We start from the raw sequence: 17,876 nt of genomic DNA, 5'->3' as shown, positions 1-17,876 counted from the left end.
TGCGTACTATTGCTGTGGTTTATCACAGAGATAGAAGAAGAAGAGGCAACTATGGAAAGGCGGGGCATCGATGAGAGTAGTCTTGGTAGTAGGTGTGGATAGCTGATGGAGATGACGGCCGCTTGATTCCTTTCAGGGGTGAAAGTGGCAGCGAGGTTATGTGGTTATCCATATCGTTGGGCGGACAAATGAGGAGAAAGCACATCATCCCGAGATCCCGCCGTCATTCGTTTCGGGTTTGGCCGTCGGCCCTGATTGCCGAAGATAACACACTAACTGACTGATTGTCTTAAAACGAAGCGACGCGTATTAACTGAGGTCAAGTATGGGTAGATGCTATAGCTACCCACACCTTCATAGTAGTCTACATAATCCATTTAATTTTTATATTGGTCCATAACCGGCTTCATCTGAAATCTTTCATCAAACAAACAATAACAACAAACGACAAACAAATGACAACTATCGACAGCAAAATTGCGATCGTCGGCGCAGGTGGGTGTCATATCTGTCGGGACATTCGTCGTCGGCTATCTGCTTACCAACAACAGGCGTCTTCGGTCTTTCTACCTCTCTCCATCTCAAGAAGAATGGTTACAAGGACGTTACTGTTTACGATTATCAGCCATACGATGTCAACGCCTACGATCCCAGTAAAGGATGTGATGGCGCAAGTGCTGATGTAAACAAGGTTTACCGGTGCTCATAGTAAGAGCTTCCCGATTTGTCTACTTATCCGTTTCATGTTCTAATCTTCGTGATGCAGCGGTGACGAAACCGAATATCAAGATCTCGCCTTTTCTGGACGAGCCATCTGGCTCGAATGGAACAAACAGATCTCAGAGACTCCTGCCGACCAACTTCCCCCCGGGTTGACTCCTGATGACCAGCCTTTCGTACCCTGTGGTTTCCTTAGGATATCAAATGAAGAAAAGCTTTCAGAGTATGATCAGATGTGTTTGGATGAGCTTGAGAAGGCGGGGCTTCGACACCATCAACATGTCATCGTAAGCTTTACTTGCATATCTCGGGACCTATCCCTCAAACTAAGCAGTTTTGATGATGCAGAAAGATACGGGTGATATGGACCGCTTGGTTGAGAAGGAGGCCGCAGATCCTTCCACAAATTATGCCACCAAAGCAGCCTCGCTCAAGAACCTCGAAGGTGGTCGGCTTACTGGGTTTTTCGACACTTCTGCTGGATTCACAGTCGCTGACAAGGCTTGTGCTTGGGCTCGATATCTCGCCGAGAAGGACGGTGTCAAATTTTTACTCGGGCCGGAGACAGGCAAATTTGACGAGCTTTTGGTAAGAAGTGAAGGGGAGGATCAAAAGGTTGTGGGGTTGAAAACGGTTGATGGACTAGAGCATGAAGCGGATGTGGTCATCGTTGCTTGTACGTTTTTCAATTGCTCTTTGTACTCCTTTTATCCATTAAGGAGTGGGAGCTGATGCTATCTGTGTAGGTGGTGGGTGGACTCCCAGTGTTGTGCCCGAAGTTGAAGGATTACTCGAAACCACCGCCGGATCTGTGTGCACTATCCAGCTTCCAACGGACCGCCATGATCTCTGGGAGAAGGTTTGGCGCTCCTGCTCGAATGTACCGTTTTCATCTCAAGAGCTGACGATTCATCGTAGTTCTCTCCTGAAAGGTTCCCAGTTTGGGCATATGGTTTGACCGGTCACTCTAGTCCGGAATACGGAGGCTTCTACGGTTTCCCTCGTACTAAGGATGGGAAGATCAAGGTTGGTTGTGAGTTCCCTCCCATTGAGAAGAGGATATTTATTGATGCAAAGGATGGTCGCTGACTATACATTCAGACCGAGGGCGCAAATGGACCAACTATCAAAAGCATCCCAAAACAGGAAAGTGAGTCGGTGTTGCCCTTTTTCATTTCGTGGTAGTAATCATAGGGGTTTAACTCTTTTTTTATTAGGGAGCTCTCGATGCCAAAGACAAAGTACACCGCCGACAAAGCTGAGAACCTTCCCAAAAAGGCTATCGAGAACGTTAAGAAAGCTGTGGGCGAGATATTCCCGGAACTCAAGTCGATCGGTATCACCGATACTCGTATGTGCTGGTACACGGACAGTATCGATAACTCTTTCGTGATCGACTATGTTCCAGGTTATTCGGACAGTTTGTTTGTGGCTTCTGGTGGTTCGGGACATGGATTCAAGTTCCTCCCTGTTTTAGGCAAAGTGCGTACTCCTTTATCCCTTGATATAACCCCCATCTCCGTAAATGGGTTGAAAAACTGACATACCTTATAGCACGTTGTAAATGCTCTCGAAAAGAAACCGGACCAATTCACTCCTCTTTGGCACTGGCGATCTGCCGCTCCCGGCGAACATGCCAACGGTTTGGAGGAAGGGAAGGGTTCGGGAAGGAACCTGGCGAGTCTGGAGATTGCTGATAAGGTCGATTGGAAGTGGGAAGATGGCCTTGGTGAGATTGCTGAGAAGATTGAGAAGCTGTAGAGTATGTAACCAAGGAGTTACGAAGTTAGTATACGTAGAGCCGGTAATTTTGGGTAACATGTTATGCAATTCTGGCACTTTTAGCTTGTTTTGAACAGTATTACACACCTTTGGAGATTGACTGCTCGCAATGAACAATATACACATAGCTAGGAGTTCAAAAATTCCAAAGTCGGAAGCAGCAATTTGAAAGCAACAGATACATACAGATAGAACAAGTTAAACTCTATAATCCTTGGGTGCTGCCCCGGCGTAAAGCCATTTGCCAAGGGTCAGCACATCCCATACCCTTAACCCTGTCGCCTTCTCCACAGCATGAGTAAATGGTGGCATATTGGTACACTCTAAAACGATAGCCTTGACTTTAGGGTGGTTCTTGACGAGAACAAGGGCCGCATCTACGACTTCCTTCTCCATGCCTTCGTAGTCATCTGCATAGATTATCAGCTATAGGAGACATTTGCGCTTTAGGAGCGCACATACAAGGGATACGCTCGTCCAAGACTCCACGGAAAATGGCTGTCTTTGGGTCTTCTGGGAGGCCATATACCGGTGTTTCCGGATGAGCACCAACGCTGGTGAGGTGTTTGACAGTCTGTAAATTGATGTTAGCCAGCCTATTGCACAGGTCAATTGTACACTCACCAGAGCACTTTTCTTGAATGTCACTACTCCGACTGAATCTTTCGAGTTCAAACCGGGGAAGAAACTCTGTTGAAGCCATGCGACCTGAAGCAAGCTGGTAGTGCCCATGAAAGGTAGTCTGTTTGCAAGGCAAGGGTGCATTGTCGCCAACTAAATCATGATATATCAGCTATTTCGGTACATATAAGAGCAAAAGAAGGCGTTGAACTTACGAAACCACAGCTTGTAACAAAAGCAACACATCCATCTTCCTCAATCATCTTCGTACCTTCGCGAACAAAGGCATCCACTAAATCCTTACCCCATGTCCCCCCAACAACAAGCGTGCTAACAGCTTCTTCTACTACTCGGATGACGACGGGTATATCGCCCCATGAAGCGGGATGACCAACGTCCCCGGGGGGACGGGGAAATGTGGTTTTGAGCTGCAGAACACCAAGTTTTGGGGTTCTAGTGGTAGTCATATCTTTCGCAACCGGGGCGATATTGGGATGTGAAGGTCCAACAGCGAGTGATTGACAATATGAGGAAATAAAAACCAGGAGAACGAAGGCAGTGATGTGTTATGGACAATCGGTTCCATCTTCTGAATCTATCTCGCGAATAACTCGCCACGAATCAGTTGTCGGCTGAGAGAAAGATGGATGATGTTTCCAGCTTCCCTTGACGCCTTATCGCTTTATCGGTCTTCTCCGAGACCGATAATGTGATATGATATCGTGATTGATCATGAGCATGAGTTGATCATTCTTCGGCCTTCTCCTATTGAAAGTCTTGCAAAGATCGAGGCTGGAGGTATTGGATGACATTGCAAAGTAGAACCCCTCGAGGATCAGAAGAAGAAAGCGATGATGCGAGCTGAAATAACTCCCATCTGCGTTTTTCCTGTGATATGTGATATTGCGTTCGATTCCTCCTGATGCAATGACAACTAGTCCTGCTGTCCTACATTAATCGTACTCATAGCGCATCGTTAGCTGGAGTGAGGAGGGGTTTGCACAAACGCTTGTCGACAGTTTTCTGCTGGCGCATCTTGTTATATGGTATGCAGTGTACAAGAACAGGTCTTTGTGAGACGCAAGAGTATTCAAAAAGACGGCAAAGCAATCAAAAAAATTCAAAAAGAAAGCCTCCGGCGGGGCTCGAACCCGCAACCGCACGATTGAGATGATGGCCCGTAACCGGTTCAAGCAGACTCTAAGAGTCGTGCGCGCTACCGATTGCGCCACGGGGGCCTGTGTATTTTTTTTGCAAAACACAATCTTATCTCTGCTAATTAGCACACGTATTGGTTCCTTCAACCTTTTTTTTTCTCCCTTTCTTTTTCGTCTCTTTGTCGCTAATCCATGGTTTAACTTGCTTTGTTTGCACAGTTAATTACAGGACTTATTCAGGATGCAAGATGGCTAACCTATATGGAGGACTATAGAGAAGGCGATTCAGGGTGCATGGGGCACAACTTGCATACACAACGCACGGTGAATTGCGCATGGGCCGTTTACTTGGCGGCCTTCACCCTTTCCTCACTGTCTATATATATCTAAACATCTCTGTTTTCTTCTTCTTCCACATCCTCGTCCTCTGCTCATCTTTCCAAGCTTATATCCTTTTCCCCTTACATCTCTGTCCCACCTTACCCCCTCCCTTTCTCCTCTCATCTCCCTCTCTTCGTCATTCCCCCACCTCCTCATGCCACATTCCCGGCCTTCTCCTGACTTTCGATGTCCTCTGCTCCCCTCCCCAGCCAACATACTGATACAGTAAGTTCTAGGCTATAGGAGAGGTAGAAGACGCTGAAACCAATCAATGGATCTCTAACTAGTAGTATACATCCAACAACTTGGCAGTCAATAATATTAAGGCAAACACTGCCCATCCAAGATATCACTCAGACAGGATGTTTCCACTCATGTCCCTCGTTCCCCCTCCCCAACATCGCTGCCTGATTTCCAACAATTCCACAACTATACACGCCCGCAAAATCTCCCGATCTATTCACCAGCAATCGGCTTATCCCAAAGCCATCGAAACTCCTCTCAAACAGCCTCGCAGACGCACAACCTCTACTTGTCCGCCCCTCCGCCTCTCCTTTCCTACGCCTCTCCGCCTCTCATTTCCTCCGCTCCTCTCCCCTTTGCTCTGTTCTCCTTGATCTTCCATCTTCCAGGTTCAATTTACACTTACGGCAGCTTCCTTCATCTACAATAGCCGTGAGCACCTCGTAATCTTACAGCTTGAAGCTACGCTTATGAACTTATTGTAGGTGCCTCTCCTTCCACGGCTCCCTCCTCTCCCGGCATTAACTCCTCTTGGTCGTCGGAGTATGTTCATTTCCCGAACATGTCATTGGACTCCAATAAGGCACTTCTTATTCTTGACGATCTCCGCGACGATCCCCCCCCAATAGTCAACAAGTCAGTCCCGCCCTCTTGATCTCGATCTCGAGGACGTTGACCCGGAATCGGGCGAGCTTACGTTGGCGGCCTATAAGGACCGCCTCGCAATGCTCGGGGTACGGGTGAAGTTGGTGACTCGGGAGGAGATGGACGTCTTGCTGGACCGGGGATGAAGGGGCAGCTTCGGCTGTTGAGTGGGTGGACAGAGAGGAGGGGATAGCGGTTTCTGTTAGTCTAGCTGCTCGTTTAGATAGATGACTTACGTGGTCTTTTTTTGTTCAGACTCTATACCCTATTTTAATTTTCTCTTTTGTAGCTTTCTGGTCTTTCCTCATCACTATCTTGTACACTGCTCTCTGAGACTGTTTGTACGAAGGTGCTGAGTGAATACCAGTTCAACATATATTGGTTTCTGTTGTATATATGCGCATGGTTTCCGTTGTACATATTGGAAATTGAGATAGACATCATCTTGTAGAGATATGTTACTTGTATCATACAATCATATGTCCAAGACGACTCCAAGAGTAGAGTACGATTACAAAGATGTCTAATGGCAAGCAGGTCACTCCACAGGAGCAGCCGCCGCTGCCGTATTCGCCACGATAGATACTGAATTCTGGAGAGTGTGTACAGAGACAAACGGAAGAGTCAGAGAAGGCGTGTTCCAAATTGTGGTCTCGCATGGATATGGCCTCATATCATAGCGGAAGCAAATGTATAGTAGCAATCATTACATATCGCCTCCATGCTACGCTACGTATAGAAAGACAGCGGCGACAAGTAGTCAAGATGATACGTCGTCGTAACTTGTTATTATTTTTGCCCAACCACATTTATTATTTCGTAGTCATCTTTCGTTCTTCGTGTATCTTCTTCTTGTCTCTGTTATCTTTCGTTCTTCGTGTATCTTCTTCTTGTCTCTGTACGTCTTGCTTGCCTCGTTGTAAATGGTGATTAGGCGCAGGAGAAAGTAGAGTATCTCTGCTGCTAATTTAAGCACATGTAATCCTAAAGTCCAGGCTTCTCTTAAAAAACTTAGAGTGACAAACAGGACAAACAGGTAAAAAAACAATGACATAACAAACAGGTAAAAAGCAATGACATAATCCGCGGCCATCCCGCAGTCAGGTTAATTATCATAGAAGGTTAATTTCCCGTCGAAATAGGAGTAGCGCCGATCCCCGAAGTGCCGAGACGGCTCGAGCGACGTTTTATTTATTCGCGCACAAACCCAAGAAACGCCCAGCAAATGGACGACTGTGCACTGCATTGGCAGAGAGGACACTATCCCATATGAGAATGTAAAGATGGATGTATTTTACCCTCCTCTCTTCTTCTGACCATTACTACAGACAGTTCATAATCACATTCTTAGAACACGACGCCGGACAGTCTTCTGCGTCGCAAAAGGTCTCGACAACAAAAAATCAACAAGCAAACGTCATACGTGAGCTCTCCACAGTCAGGACACGAAATCAACAACAGATCGTCCACATCTGCACTGCATACTGCGCATCGCACGGCCCTTTACATATCACTGCGGTGTGCCCCACAGATTGAAGCCACTGTCTTGACATGAGAAGTCCCGGCCCGTCTCTGATTCTACTGGCTGCCCTGCCCTTGGCATCAGCAACACATCTCAGTAGCAAACTCCAGGACAAGGTGTATGATGTTATGGAAAACATTTCTACCCATAGGTGTGTTGCTTTGCCGGCCAAACAAGCGACAAGCACTGACAGTCAGACAGTTGGGAAATCGGTACCAAAGCGCAGGCTATCCTTGAGAGCAAATATCCCAGCTACTCCGTCTTTGCCTCAACATCTCCCATTCCTCTTCCGGATGACTTTGACGACGATGACATTGAGGACGTCGTTGCTGTGGCTGAATACACTATGAATAATCGCCCCCCAAGCAACACTTCTGCTTCGGCTCACGGTGGTAGCACCCTGCTTGACGACGAGGCTGCTGGCGACCCCGCGAGTTTGGGTGTGACCATACTCCTGGCCAATGCAAGCACCGACAATGCACAAGTTAATGGAGTCAGTTACGGTGATGCAGCGAGGGAAGAGCTCAATTACCTCCTGTATGACGTCCCTAGGGTAGGTCTCTTTCTCGTACTGACTTCGGTGCCACGGGTGTCTGTTTGGCTAAATATCCTTCAGACGTCTTCTGGAGCTATCTCTCACCGAGCAGATCAAGCACAACTGTGGGCAGACAGTGTTTACATGGTTCCGCCTTTTCTTGGTAGGTTTATTATTGACGCATGTCAAAACTACGCTCATTTCATCTAGCATACTACGGTGCCCTAAATAATAATCAAACACTCCTTCAACAGGCGTATCAGCAGTGCAAGCTTTATCGAGACGCTCTTCGCCAATCTAATGGGTTATGGATTCACATCACCGGCGGTAATGGAACTTCAGATCCCAATCTTTGGGCAACTGGTAATGGTTGGGCTGCGGCGGGAATGTTGAGGGTTTGGGCAACCATAAACTGGTCGACCTTTTCGGATCAATTGGACAGCCAGTTGAGTGATTTGGAATCATGGGTGAGGGAAATCCTTGACGCGTCCAAGCCTTACATTGTGAGTTCATTATGATGACTAGGTGCAACGGACGTCTGACCATTAATAGACGGGCAACGGCATCTTCTACAACTACATCAACGATACTTCTTCATTTGAAGACGCTTCTTCAGCAGCCCTCATGTCTCATGTCGGTCTGTAAGTGCACTTTCATTCTGTTTATCTCCACGATACTAATGTCTGCCTTAGTCGTTTATCAACTCTCGGCATCACCAATGACTACGTCGACATGGCACTCGGTCTCCTTTCCGCCGCATCATCCTACGTAAACTCCACTGGATACCTTACACAAGTCGTCAACCCTCTCGATTTCTCTGAGCAAGGTGAAGAATCTCCTGAAGGACAGAGTTTCCTCGTGATGGCATACGCGGCACATACAGACTGGGATGACGCTGGACGAGCAGGGCATACGAAGGATGATGGGTTGGGATCAAAAAGTGGAGCTTCACCACAAATTGGCGGGCTGGGAAGTGCGATGGTCGTTGCGATTGGGCTACTTGCTATGCTTGTGACATTATAATGTCCTTGTGAGTTTTCTCTTTACTCCCCTTCTGAACATGAGATGCTGACCTGAGAACAGAAAAATTGGTCCTCGTTAGTCTAGAAACGCTAGACATGCTTATATTAGATTCACAAATCTCTTTTTGGTAACAACCTAAGAGTTATAGTTAACACATGTATATTTTGGCTGGCCGGCAGTCTTTTGACAGCTTTGAAAAGGCACGGGGAGGTGACGATAAATTCGGAAGAAGGGAGCAGGTAGGCGACAGGGAGAGGGTCAGACTGTATGCTTCGAATATTTAGAACAAGATTACTAGAGTGAGCTGGGCCGAAGATATGGAGCCATCTATCGAAAAGGGTGGGTTTACATCCACGCTTTGGCTGAACGGAGTGTTCGCACCTTGTAGAAGGTCTTGTCATGATGGGAGTTTCTCTTCCAATGGAAGGTCGGCTGGATTCGTCATTTGAGTCTTGTATGCATTATCGGCCACGATCTGAAAAGCTAACTCAATCCGAACGGTTTTCCTGACCTACTGGCGATTCACGGCATCTTTGGGAAGGCAGATCCTTACTACATGGCGTCTTTCATATTATCAGTCCAAGAAACAAGAATCTCCATTCTTTTAATTGAGAACAATGGAGCTGAGATGGACCAGTCCCAAAACCGAAGCAGATTGAAGGAAGGTCGAGTTCAACCAAAGTAAAATCGACGACTGTAAGCACGGTAAGCGCATGCGCAGTAATAAGGTGAAAGGAAGCTCGCCGGTATTGGCAAAGAGACTACTCATTCAAGATGCAACCTGTTTGACTGCCAACTGGTATCGGCTTTTTGTATGATGGAAGTACTGTACGTACCTGGTGGAATCTATATAACGAGCGGGACGATCGAGATCAGTCAGTCTGGACACGACCAATTTTTTTCGTATATAAAGATTACTTCATTTGTCAATTATACCTGATCTCAAAAGGTTTCTTAACGTTTATTGAGTACTTATCATGTCTCGTAATCTTACCCGACGGGATACCAATGGCGGCGACATCTTTAGACCAATGGGGAAACATCTCATTCGGGTATTATAATCCTTCAACAGGCCGATTTACCTCTTCTCCAGCCACTCACCTGACTCTCTAAGCCGATGGCAATTGTAGCAATCAACACACCCAGTCTTATGCTCCAGGCCGCTCAGAGATGAATCGGCATCCTAATCCTGCCATGGGGATCTCCATCGCTCCTCCTTCTTCCACTGCACTCAAACGGCCCGTATTTTCTTCAGCTTCATGGACGTTTGGGGCCTTTATCGAGGTCACCGAGCCCTGTCCTTCCTCTGAGCATGTTTCCTGGTTTGCCAGAGGTTGTTAACAGCTCAACTGTGCGCTGGGGCGATGGAACTAGGTAAGCGATATTCAACTGGTAGCACTTCAGTGTGTCTTTACTGATATGAAGGACCTTATTTTTAGAGCCCGACGTTACCTCTCAGTACCCAATAGCTTTAACAATGATCTATGAAACCAGCTCGATCGTAGAAGAACCGTCTCCAATCTTGGCAGTGCCATGTTCCAATATCTCAACATCGAGCTCAAGAAATGATCAGCTGGATCCCTGACAACGATGGTGATTCTCTTAACTTTGTCCGAGAATGGCAAGAAAACGAATTTGCTTTCATCACCAACCGCGATATTCCTCCTCCACCTGAATCGATGAGGACTTTGGTTTTCCCGCTTCTTACGGCGACTGATAGAAACAATGATACAGTGATGATGATAGATAACGGGGAAATAATAGAGAACGATGGGCAGAGGGAGTTTTACAATATCAATGCACATATTGTAAATGCGCGGATAAGCTGGGAAGAGGAGGTTGTGCCGTTGGTGAGTGAGTGGTGGGGGTCCGTGACTTTGTGGGCACGTTGCACGATAGTGGGGTTCCGACCGTTACCGAAGGCTGGAGTTCCTAGCTGGTTTCATATAATCATATAATCTCGTAAATGTACGCCGTGGTCTGCGTAAGAATAGACGGATATTATTGTTTATAGAAGACAATGAGCTTGGTATACGATTTGAACTTACGATTTGAGAAAAGAACTTCGAATTCCTGTTACGCTGTTTTTATGAGGTTTCGTACGTAAGCAAGTGGCGAAACAAAAATAGAACGGCAGTTCTTGGCGGAGCCCCTACAGTATTATGTCGATCACGAAACTGCGTCCAGTTTCCCGTCGTCATTTGTCATCTTCTCCAACCATTCCCCTTCTCCTTTTCTTCCCTCTTCCTTCTTGTGTCTTGCTTCTCTCGACTTTTATCTTAGCATCTTCATTTCAACTGCTTATAGGAACACCTTAAATGGCCGAAGATAATCATAACGAACCTCCGCCGCCCAATATACCGACGCCTACTTTCCCACAATCAAAAACAATAAACACAGCTTTCGCACGCTCACCCACTACCGATAGTGAGATCGAGCCTGCTGACGAGGAAGAAGGAGATCATAGACCCTTCAACCCACGTACTTCCACTACTGACGAGCATCAAACGCTCTTCTATCAAGACGCAAGTCACTTTAATGTTGAGCATCATGTCGGTCGAGTTTGCCGCAGTTTTGCGCCACTCGCACTCCTCGCCATCATCGCGCTTGCATTCATTCCTGTTGCATCTGCTACCGACCTAGATCCCTACACTTCATGTCCAGCACTTCCTCAGAAGAGTACTCCTATTCTCTCTACCACCGGTTACGTTTTCAACCATGTTGTAAGGTTTATCGGCCTTGACGACAGTTTCGTCGGCCAGCACCTCGCAAATGTCAAGAGGAATCTCGACAACACGAGTATAATTGAAGCTTGTATGGTACCTGTGCTCGTATTGTTGAGTGGCATGTTTGCGGGTTTGACTCTTGGGTGAGTTAAAAGGCTTCCTTTGCACAAAGGAGCATTGATTGATCTCGCGTAGTTACTTTTCTGTGGATCAGACTCAGCTGCAAGTGCTTGCTATTTCAGGAACACCTAAGCACCAAGAGTATGCTAGGCTTATCATGCCAGTCCGGTACGTCAGCTTCTAATTGTATTTTGGACGTTATTGACGTATAAAAAAATGCAGAAAAAATTCACACTTGCTTCTTACCACTCTAATTCTCGGTAACATGATTGTTAACGAGGCACTGCCTGTTGTCATGGACGGTCTTTTGAGCGGTGTTGTATCCGTCGTCGTCAGTACCGCAATGGTTGTCATGTAAGTCTCATTCATATCATGCCCTCTTTTCAACTGACATCAGTGTAGTTTTGCCGAGATCATCCCTCAATCAATTTGTTCCCGGTATGGTCTCCTCATTGGTGCTCGTATGGCCTGGCCAGTCCGTATCATGATTTGGATCGCTTATCCCATTGCATGGCCAATCGCCAAACTCCTGGAATGGGTTCTTGGTGCGCATCACGGAATCATCTACCGCCGAGGCGAACTTCGCGAACTCATCAAGATGCATGCCGCGGGCGGTGAAGGTGGTGGCGACTTGGATTTTGATACTGTACAGATCACTCAAGGCGCTTTGGACCTTGCTCGAAAGACGGTTAAGGATTCCATGACTGCCATTGAGCAAGTGTTTATGCTTCCTATCGAGGCAAAGCTCGACTATGAGACATTGGGGCATGTTGTGAGGTCTGGCCACTCGCGTATTCCGGTCTACCAGATGGTCGAAGTTCCTGATATTGATCTTTCGGCTCCTACTCTTGGTCCCACTAAGACAAAGATGGTTAAGAAAGTTTTGGGCAGTTTGCTTGTCAAGAGCTGTGTTCTGCTGGATCCTGAAGGTGATTCTAATCAAGCTTGCAGCTAAACCTACAACGAATGCTACTGACTGAGTCGCAGACGCTACTCCTCTTGCTTCTATCCCCATCAACGCCATCCCTTCTATCCCATTCGATGAGCCCTTGACCAACATGCTCAACGTCTTCCAAGAAGGTCGCTCACATATGGCCATTGTCTCTCGTCGTGTACGCCGTGTGGGGCCTGTCGATCCCGAAGATGCCCAGTCTGCCATGACCGCTGCTGCCGGTGGCCTTCGTCAACGATTCTTCCGAAGGGTTGCTGGAATCTCTGGTAATCGATCATTCTCTGATGGCGACTCTTCTGCTTCTGGAGAAGAAGACCTCGAAAAGGGCGAAGGAGGGAAGAAAAAGAAGCGAAGGCGCAAGAACGCTGAGAAACATGATCGGGCTGGTAGTTGTAGTTCTGACAATCACACTATCGTTAGACCCATTTCTAGTGACGATGACGGGCTTACGGAAGCCGATGAAATTAAGCGTATGGCAAAGGAACAGCAAGAAGCAGAAATGAAGCAGCAGCGCGGGAAAGACAGCAAAAAGGGATCCCTCGTTCAGGCCGCGAAGTTGACTCAGCTCGAGCAAAGTGTCCCTGCCGATGCTCAATTGTCTAACGACGCTGTGGAAAACTTCTTCGATGGTTTGGAAGGCGCACCATTGGGTATCATCACGCTTGAGGATGTCTTGGAAGAGCTTATTGGAGAAGAAATTTATGACGAGTAAGTCATCTTTGTAATGTATAGAGAATTCTTGACTGATAAGCGCGATAGGTACGACGAACATGGAGTGCCTCGTTCAGCAGCATCCGCTTTCGTCCCTCTTGAAGCTATGCTTGCTGCTCGAAAAGCTGCTCTCGCCCGTCAAGAACTCGCTATTGCCCAATCTACCCCAATTCCTCCAGTCAGCGATGCCGATGTTGAGCAAGTTGTTGCCGCACCTACTCCTGGTGCCGGTCGACGGGTCAAGGCGAAGATTCAGATCCCCAAGTTTTCGTTGAAGAAACCCGTTTCTCAACCCGGCAGGCCTAGAACTGAGCGTTTGGCTGCTAATGAAACGCCTGCCGCTACTCCCCCAGCTGATCCACCTTGTTATACCAATAAACCCGACGAGAAGTCCACATACAGCGCTCAAATTATCACAATCCCTGGTGAATTGGATGAACCGCCTTTAGCTTGTGCACAGTCAGATAGCAGGCTTGTTAACCGCCGTCTCTCTACTCCACTTGATTCTGGTGCTACCGCCACTCCTTCACCTCAGCCCCAGTATAGCTTATCAGTCCCAGGCCCTGCATCTGCTGTACCCACTCGTCTCCTTCCTGCTGGAGGGACTGTTTCAACCCCAGCTGTCATACCTGCATCACATCAACCGAGCTTGTTGAACGAAGCAATCTTCATTGGGCGTGAGCGAAAGCGTATGGCCGCTTCCCACCCTGGTCAGGTACGAAGCCAAAGTTCTGGTCCTACCGTATCTTCTAAGCAACCTACCCCTCCGATTTCAGTTTATGATTTTGGTATTCAAGCGGCGGGAGTGAATGGAGAGAGAGTTGAAGGACAAGAGATTGTATCTCCCCGGCCGATAGCAGCGCAACAGAAGAAGATCCCCAAGTTCAAGAGTGTACCCACGCCTGTTGCTACTCCCTCTTTTGGCTTCGATCCATCAGCCGAAAGCAAGAGTAGCAGTCGGGAGGAAAAGGAGTAAGAGTAGTGGTAAGAGTTTGATGTAACGAGGTAATGTGCGTTATGTCTGAATGAACGAAGGCAGCGAAAGGCGAAGGGGGAGTGAGTGTAAAATGCAGGATGGGGATCTTGGATTAGATATGTATATGGGATATTTTGTCTATAGTTATAACTCAAAACGATGCATATGTCAGGCTACCTGAACGACCTTCTCGAAGATGTAGCTAATCCCAAAAGTAATACATGATGATGCAGTATGTTGAATATGCCAATAATGCTGATGAATCCGAACGTCGACTAACTATCACACGGCTATATGATCCCATTCAAAATCCCTCTCCATTCGTCGTTCAAACCCTCCCTAACCTTCCATCCCTTTATTTCACCCTCCTGTCCCTCCGCTAACCAGCTCTCCACCATCTCAAACTCATCATCTTCCGACCTGTCAAGTACGTCCACCCTCCCCTTCCCTTCTAAAGCTAACGCTGCCCAGCCCACAAGCATCATCCCTGGCGGTCTCTCATCCACCTGCTTCAACGCCGGCTGAATCTTCTCAAGCGTCGAGAGAATTACTCGCTGATCAGGAGAGGACGCGCGTTCAATAACGGCGATCGGCAAGTGGGGCGGGTAAGCAGCGCCATCACGTCCGCTGGCAGTAGTGGCAGTAGTGGACGTGAGGACCTCGATGATTTGAGAAATACGCGCAACACCCATGAGCATAACGAGAGTTCTAGATTTGACATAGCCTGGTAGCTGAACAGCTTTCCCTTGCCTTCCCACACCAGTACAGAGGACAAGAGATTCCGCGACGCCTCGTTGAGTGACGGGGATACCCATCATGAGCGGCGCGGCGAGAGCGGAGGAGATACCTGGGATAACAGTTGATTCAAACCCGTGCTGTCGGAAGTAGAGCACTTCTTCACCACCACGCCCATATACGAATGGATCACCCTGTTTCAGCCTGACCACTGTCTCACCCCTTTGTGCACCTTCGAGAGCAAGTTCCATCATTTCATTCTGGGCGCCTTCGGCGTTACCGGGGAATTTCTTTGCAATGTGGAGTTTGGTAGAGTCCGGGATAAGTGCAAGGATCTCGGCGGGGACGAGTTTGTCGGAAAGGATGAGGGTGGCTGTGCGGAGTGCGGTGTGGGCGGCCATCGTGAGTAAACCAGGGTGACCAGGACCGGAACCGATAAGGAGGATACGGCCTTTCTTCTCTGAAGCGTTAACTGTCTTCACGTCGTGGTGAGGAAGGTAGCCTTCGTTTCGCTGGCCCCAAATATCTAAAGCCTTGTCCATCTCTTCATTTGAAATTTTCGCAAGATGTTCAAAGCTGTAGTACTCTGACATCTGGTACACCCATCTCATCCTTCTCAGTTGTTGCTCCTCGTCGCTCAGCTGCTGGGTGACTTCTTCAGAGTTGCGGCGAGAAATGGATGGGGTAGGGAGTTGGGGTACGGGCGTATTGAGAGGTCCGTCGTCTTCTTCCGAGATCTTGGCTCGGGCTTTGGCTCTTGCTCGGAGTTTCCCAACGTTATCAACTGCCTTGCCTACATCTGCAGGTAGTCTGCTGACAATCTCTCGCTTTATCCTTCCGCTCATTCGACAGCCTTGACCGTTAGTCGATACTGCCACTTGCAAGTGCGAAGGGCCATCGGCACCTGCGAAACGGTGTACAGAGGGGAAAGTGTAAGTGGAGAAATGAGGCTGGTCAGAGATGTTGACAGGGATGTGAAGCGACAAGCAGGTTTGGTAGATGATTGTCGCGGAAGCGAGGGAGCGTCGAGAAGGAGTGGAGATGAGGGTATCGGTAACGCATGCGAGAGAAATGTCATGCTTTGTAAGGAGTTCTGACCAGGCGACAGAATCTGAGGCTGTATTCTGGAGGAGGGAAACCCGACCACCCTCTTCAAGCTCCTTGACCTCCTTAGCCACCTCTTCAGACGACGTGAGAAGGAAAACCTTGGCGTCGGCTTCGAGGAAAGTAAGCGCTCGACTAGCGGCGAGGCGATTGGAACCGACAATAAGGACAGACAAGGTGCGAGGGTGGAAAGTGAGTGGAAGGGCAGCAGGGAGTTGGGTCGGTTCTTCGGTAAGTGTGGAAGCTAATTTCTCGGCGAGAAATTCAGCGCGCAGCAGGGAGGTGGAGACCGGAGAGTAGACGGCATCACGTTTTAGAGCAACGGCAATGTATCGGCCGAGGACAATAGATACGATTGTAGGGAGAATAATCCATGTCCCGTTGGGGATAACCCAAACCATCCAAAATGTCCGCCTGTCATTGTGACCAACATTGCACCAGCCACAGAAGTATTCTGGATAGTCGTTAGCGCTTGTTCACAAGAAATGCTCTGGCCATGGCAAACGACAACATAAACCAACCCTCGCCGCGAGGAACATGATCGAGGAATTAAACTCACCCTGAAGGAAGTATAAAATTGTCTTTGAGGCAGTCATAACAGTTCCAGCAAATCCTATTAATGGCGCTACGGCGTGCAAGGGCTTGTCTCGAGGGGAAATGTGCTGGAGATAGAGGTAACCGATGGCGAGGAAGATTTCAACGACGTTAAGAAGGGCTGCGGGAAATGAAATTAGAAAAATTGGAGTTACGAAGAGTTAAGTCCCACCTTGGGCAGCTGTAAATCCATCTTCTTCGTTGAAAGCTTTCCACCCATAGAGATAGTCGATCTATGCCATGTCAGTTAAACTCTTACACCTGTACTGCCGAGCTCACTTCGCCATAAGGAAAGTCGCTAGTTTATGTCAGCTCATTGCGTCAAGACAAATAATGTACCCACTTGTAAGGTTTCCATATCCAAGAAAGATCGCCGCCAGGCAAGCTTCGTGGTCTCATGAGACAGTATCCGGCATCTAGCGGCGGAGTTAGTGATGGCCCACGGGAAGGAACGATTTTGCACGACTTACCCCACGAGACGATAAGAGTCGTGAAAAGCATCCAGAGTGATATCCAGAGGGGTGGCGGGGAGGCTGGGGGGCTCATGGTATTGGCGTGAAAGATGTGGGTGATGAGGAATGGAAAATCGGATGAATCGCTCGCTCGCTCGCTGATATAGATTGTTTTTGCTTGGTCGTTCGTATTTTCTTGATTTCCAGAAATGACGAGCTCCGGAGCACCCAGGCCCCATTCCGAATAATACGGCAGAAGTTCCTGACGGTGATTGCCGCTAATGGTTTGTATTTTTGTTTTACAAAAAATAAATTGTGTAATCTGCGACTACAAAGATTGTTAGACCTTGTAATTAATGGAGATTTGTAACAGCAGCTGTTGCAGTGCGCCCTCGATTTTTAATAATGGCCTTCTTCTGCTGGTCATGGTATGTACCCGTTCTGTTGTCCAGTCCGTGACCCGTATGTCGACTTTTGTTATTCCGTACATGACACCGCCATATGATGCTTAGCCTTTCCTTTAAACTGGGGATACGACGACCCTGTCCTTCTCAATTAAGAACAGGCATCGCCGATCTCACCCTACGAAAATCTAACACTGTTGAGCCATGAAGAAGATTGGTACCACGGAGTCATATAGTGGCCTCTTCGGGCTACGGTTTTCATTAATTTTCGGTTTCTCTGTTACTTAAAAGAAGTTCCGGATGCTTTTCCTTGTATCTGTGAGTGGTTGTTTCCGGTACGTTATATGAAAACGCTGATTTAAAGTAGATATAGCTGCTTCGTCGGTAGATGGTACGGATAACATAATGCATTCCAAGCGTACATACAGCTAACATAACAATCTCGTGATCCCGAACGGAAAGATCTCGTGAAA

The 17,876-nt window shown here is 47.8% G+C and overlaps 5 protein-coding genes and 1 non-coding gene across 6 annotated transcripts; 3 read left to right on the top strand and 3 right to left on the bottom strand.

Annotated features, from left to right (window-relative positions):
• Positions 1 to 455: 455 nt before the first annotated feature.
• On the top strand, positions 456 to 2,481 carry CNBI0160 (hypothetical protein; the record flags this gene model as incomplete). Its single annotated transcript, XM_768557.1, has 9 exons — positions 456 to 495; positions 552 to 708; positions 767 to 1,007; positions 1,069 to 1,396; positions 1,467 to 1,579; positions 1,639 to 1,753; positions 1,822 to 1,870; positions 1,938 to 2,202; positions 2,275 to 2,481. The coding sequence occupies 9 exons, from the start codon at positions 456 to 458 to the stop codon at positions 2,479 to 2,481; spliced, it is 1,515 nt and encodes a 504-aa protein (XP_773650.1).
• Positions 2,482 to 2,700: 219 nt separating this feature from the next.
• On the bottom strand, positions 2,701 to 3,590 carry CNBI0150 (hypothetical protein; the record flags this gene model as incomplete). Its single annotated transcript, XM_768556.1, has 4 exons — positions 2,701 to 2,912; positions 2,965 to 3,076; positions 3,127 to 3,276; positions 3,339 to 3,590. The coding sequence occupies 4 exons, from the start codon at positions 3,588 to 3,590 to the stop codon at positions 2,701 to 2,703; spliced, it is 726 nt and encodes a 241-aa protein (XP_773649.1).
• Positions 3,591 to 4,253: 663 nt separating this feature from the next.
• Positions 4,254 to 4,361, bottom strand: CNBIt010. The gene is made up of 2 exons: positions 4,324 to 4,361; positions 4,254 to 4,290 (listed from the first exon to the last, which is right to left on the bottom strand). It is a non-coding gene; the product is annotated as a tRNA-Lys (tRNA).
• Positions 4,362 to 7,100: 2,739 nt separating this feature from the next.
• On the top strand, positions 7,101 to 8,629 carry CNBI0140 (hypothetical protein; the record flags this gene model as incomplete). The annotated part of the gene is made up of 6 exons (XM_768555.1): positions 7,101 to 7,222; positions 7,273 to 7,624; positions 7,688 to 7,769; positions 7,817 to 8,109; positions 8,159 to 8,247; positions 8,299 to 8,629. The coding sequence occupies 6 exons, from the start codon at positions 7,101 to 7,103 to the stop codon at positions 8,627 to 8,629; spliced, it is 1,269 nt and encodes a 422-aa protein (XP_773648.1).
• Positions 8,630 to 10,947: 2,318 nt separating this feature from the next.
• On the top strand, positions 10,948 to 14,114 carry CNBI0130 (hypothetical protein; the record flags this gene model as incomplete). Its single annotated transcript, XM_768554.1, has 6 exons — positions 10,948 to 11,498; positions 11,551 to 11,643; positions 11,698 to 11,829; positions 11,878 to 12,404; positions 12,463 to 13,135; positions 13,187 to 14,114. 6 exons carry the CDS (start codon positions 10,948 to 10,950, stop codon positions 14,112 to 14,114), a joined length of 2,904 nt encoding a protein of 967 aa, XP_773647.1.
• A 290-nt stretch (positions 14,115 to 14,404) lies between these two features.
• On the bottom strand, positions 14,405 to 17,093 carry CNBI0120 (hypothetical protein; the record flags this gene model as incomplete). The annotated part of the gene is made up of 7 exons (XM_768553.1): positions 14,405 to 15,586; positions 15,647 to 16,407; positions 16,513 to 16,668; positions 16,720 to 16,780; positions 16,827 to 16,845; positions 16,891 to 16,963; positions 17,018 to 17,093. The coding sequence occupies 7 exons, from the start codon at positions 17,091 to 17,093 to the stop codon at positions 14,405 to 14,407; spliced, it is 2,328 nt and encodes a 775-aa protein (XP_773646.1).
• Between the last annotated feature and the right edge of the window lie 783 nt (positions 17,094 to 17,876).

Source organism: Cryptococcus neoformans, chromosome 9, assembly GCF_000149385.1.
Source record: "Cryptococcus neoformans var. neoformans B-3501A chromosome 9, whole genome shotgun sequence".
In the NCBI taxonomy this organism is placed as follows: domain Eukaryota; kingdom Fungi; phylum Basidiomycota; class Tremellomycetes; order Tremellales; family Cryptococcaceae; genus Cryptococcus; species Cryptococcus deneoformans.
The sequence above is the reverse complement of the archived record's forward strand: the minus strand, read 5'-3'. Positions and strand labels throughout refer to the sequence as shown.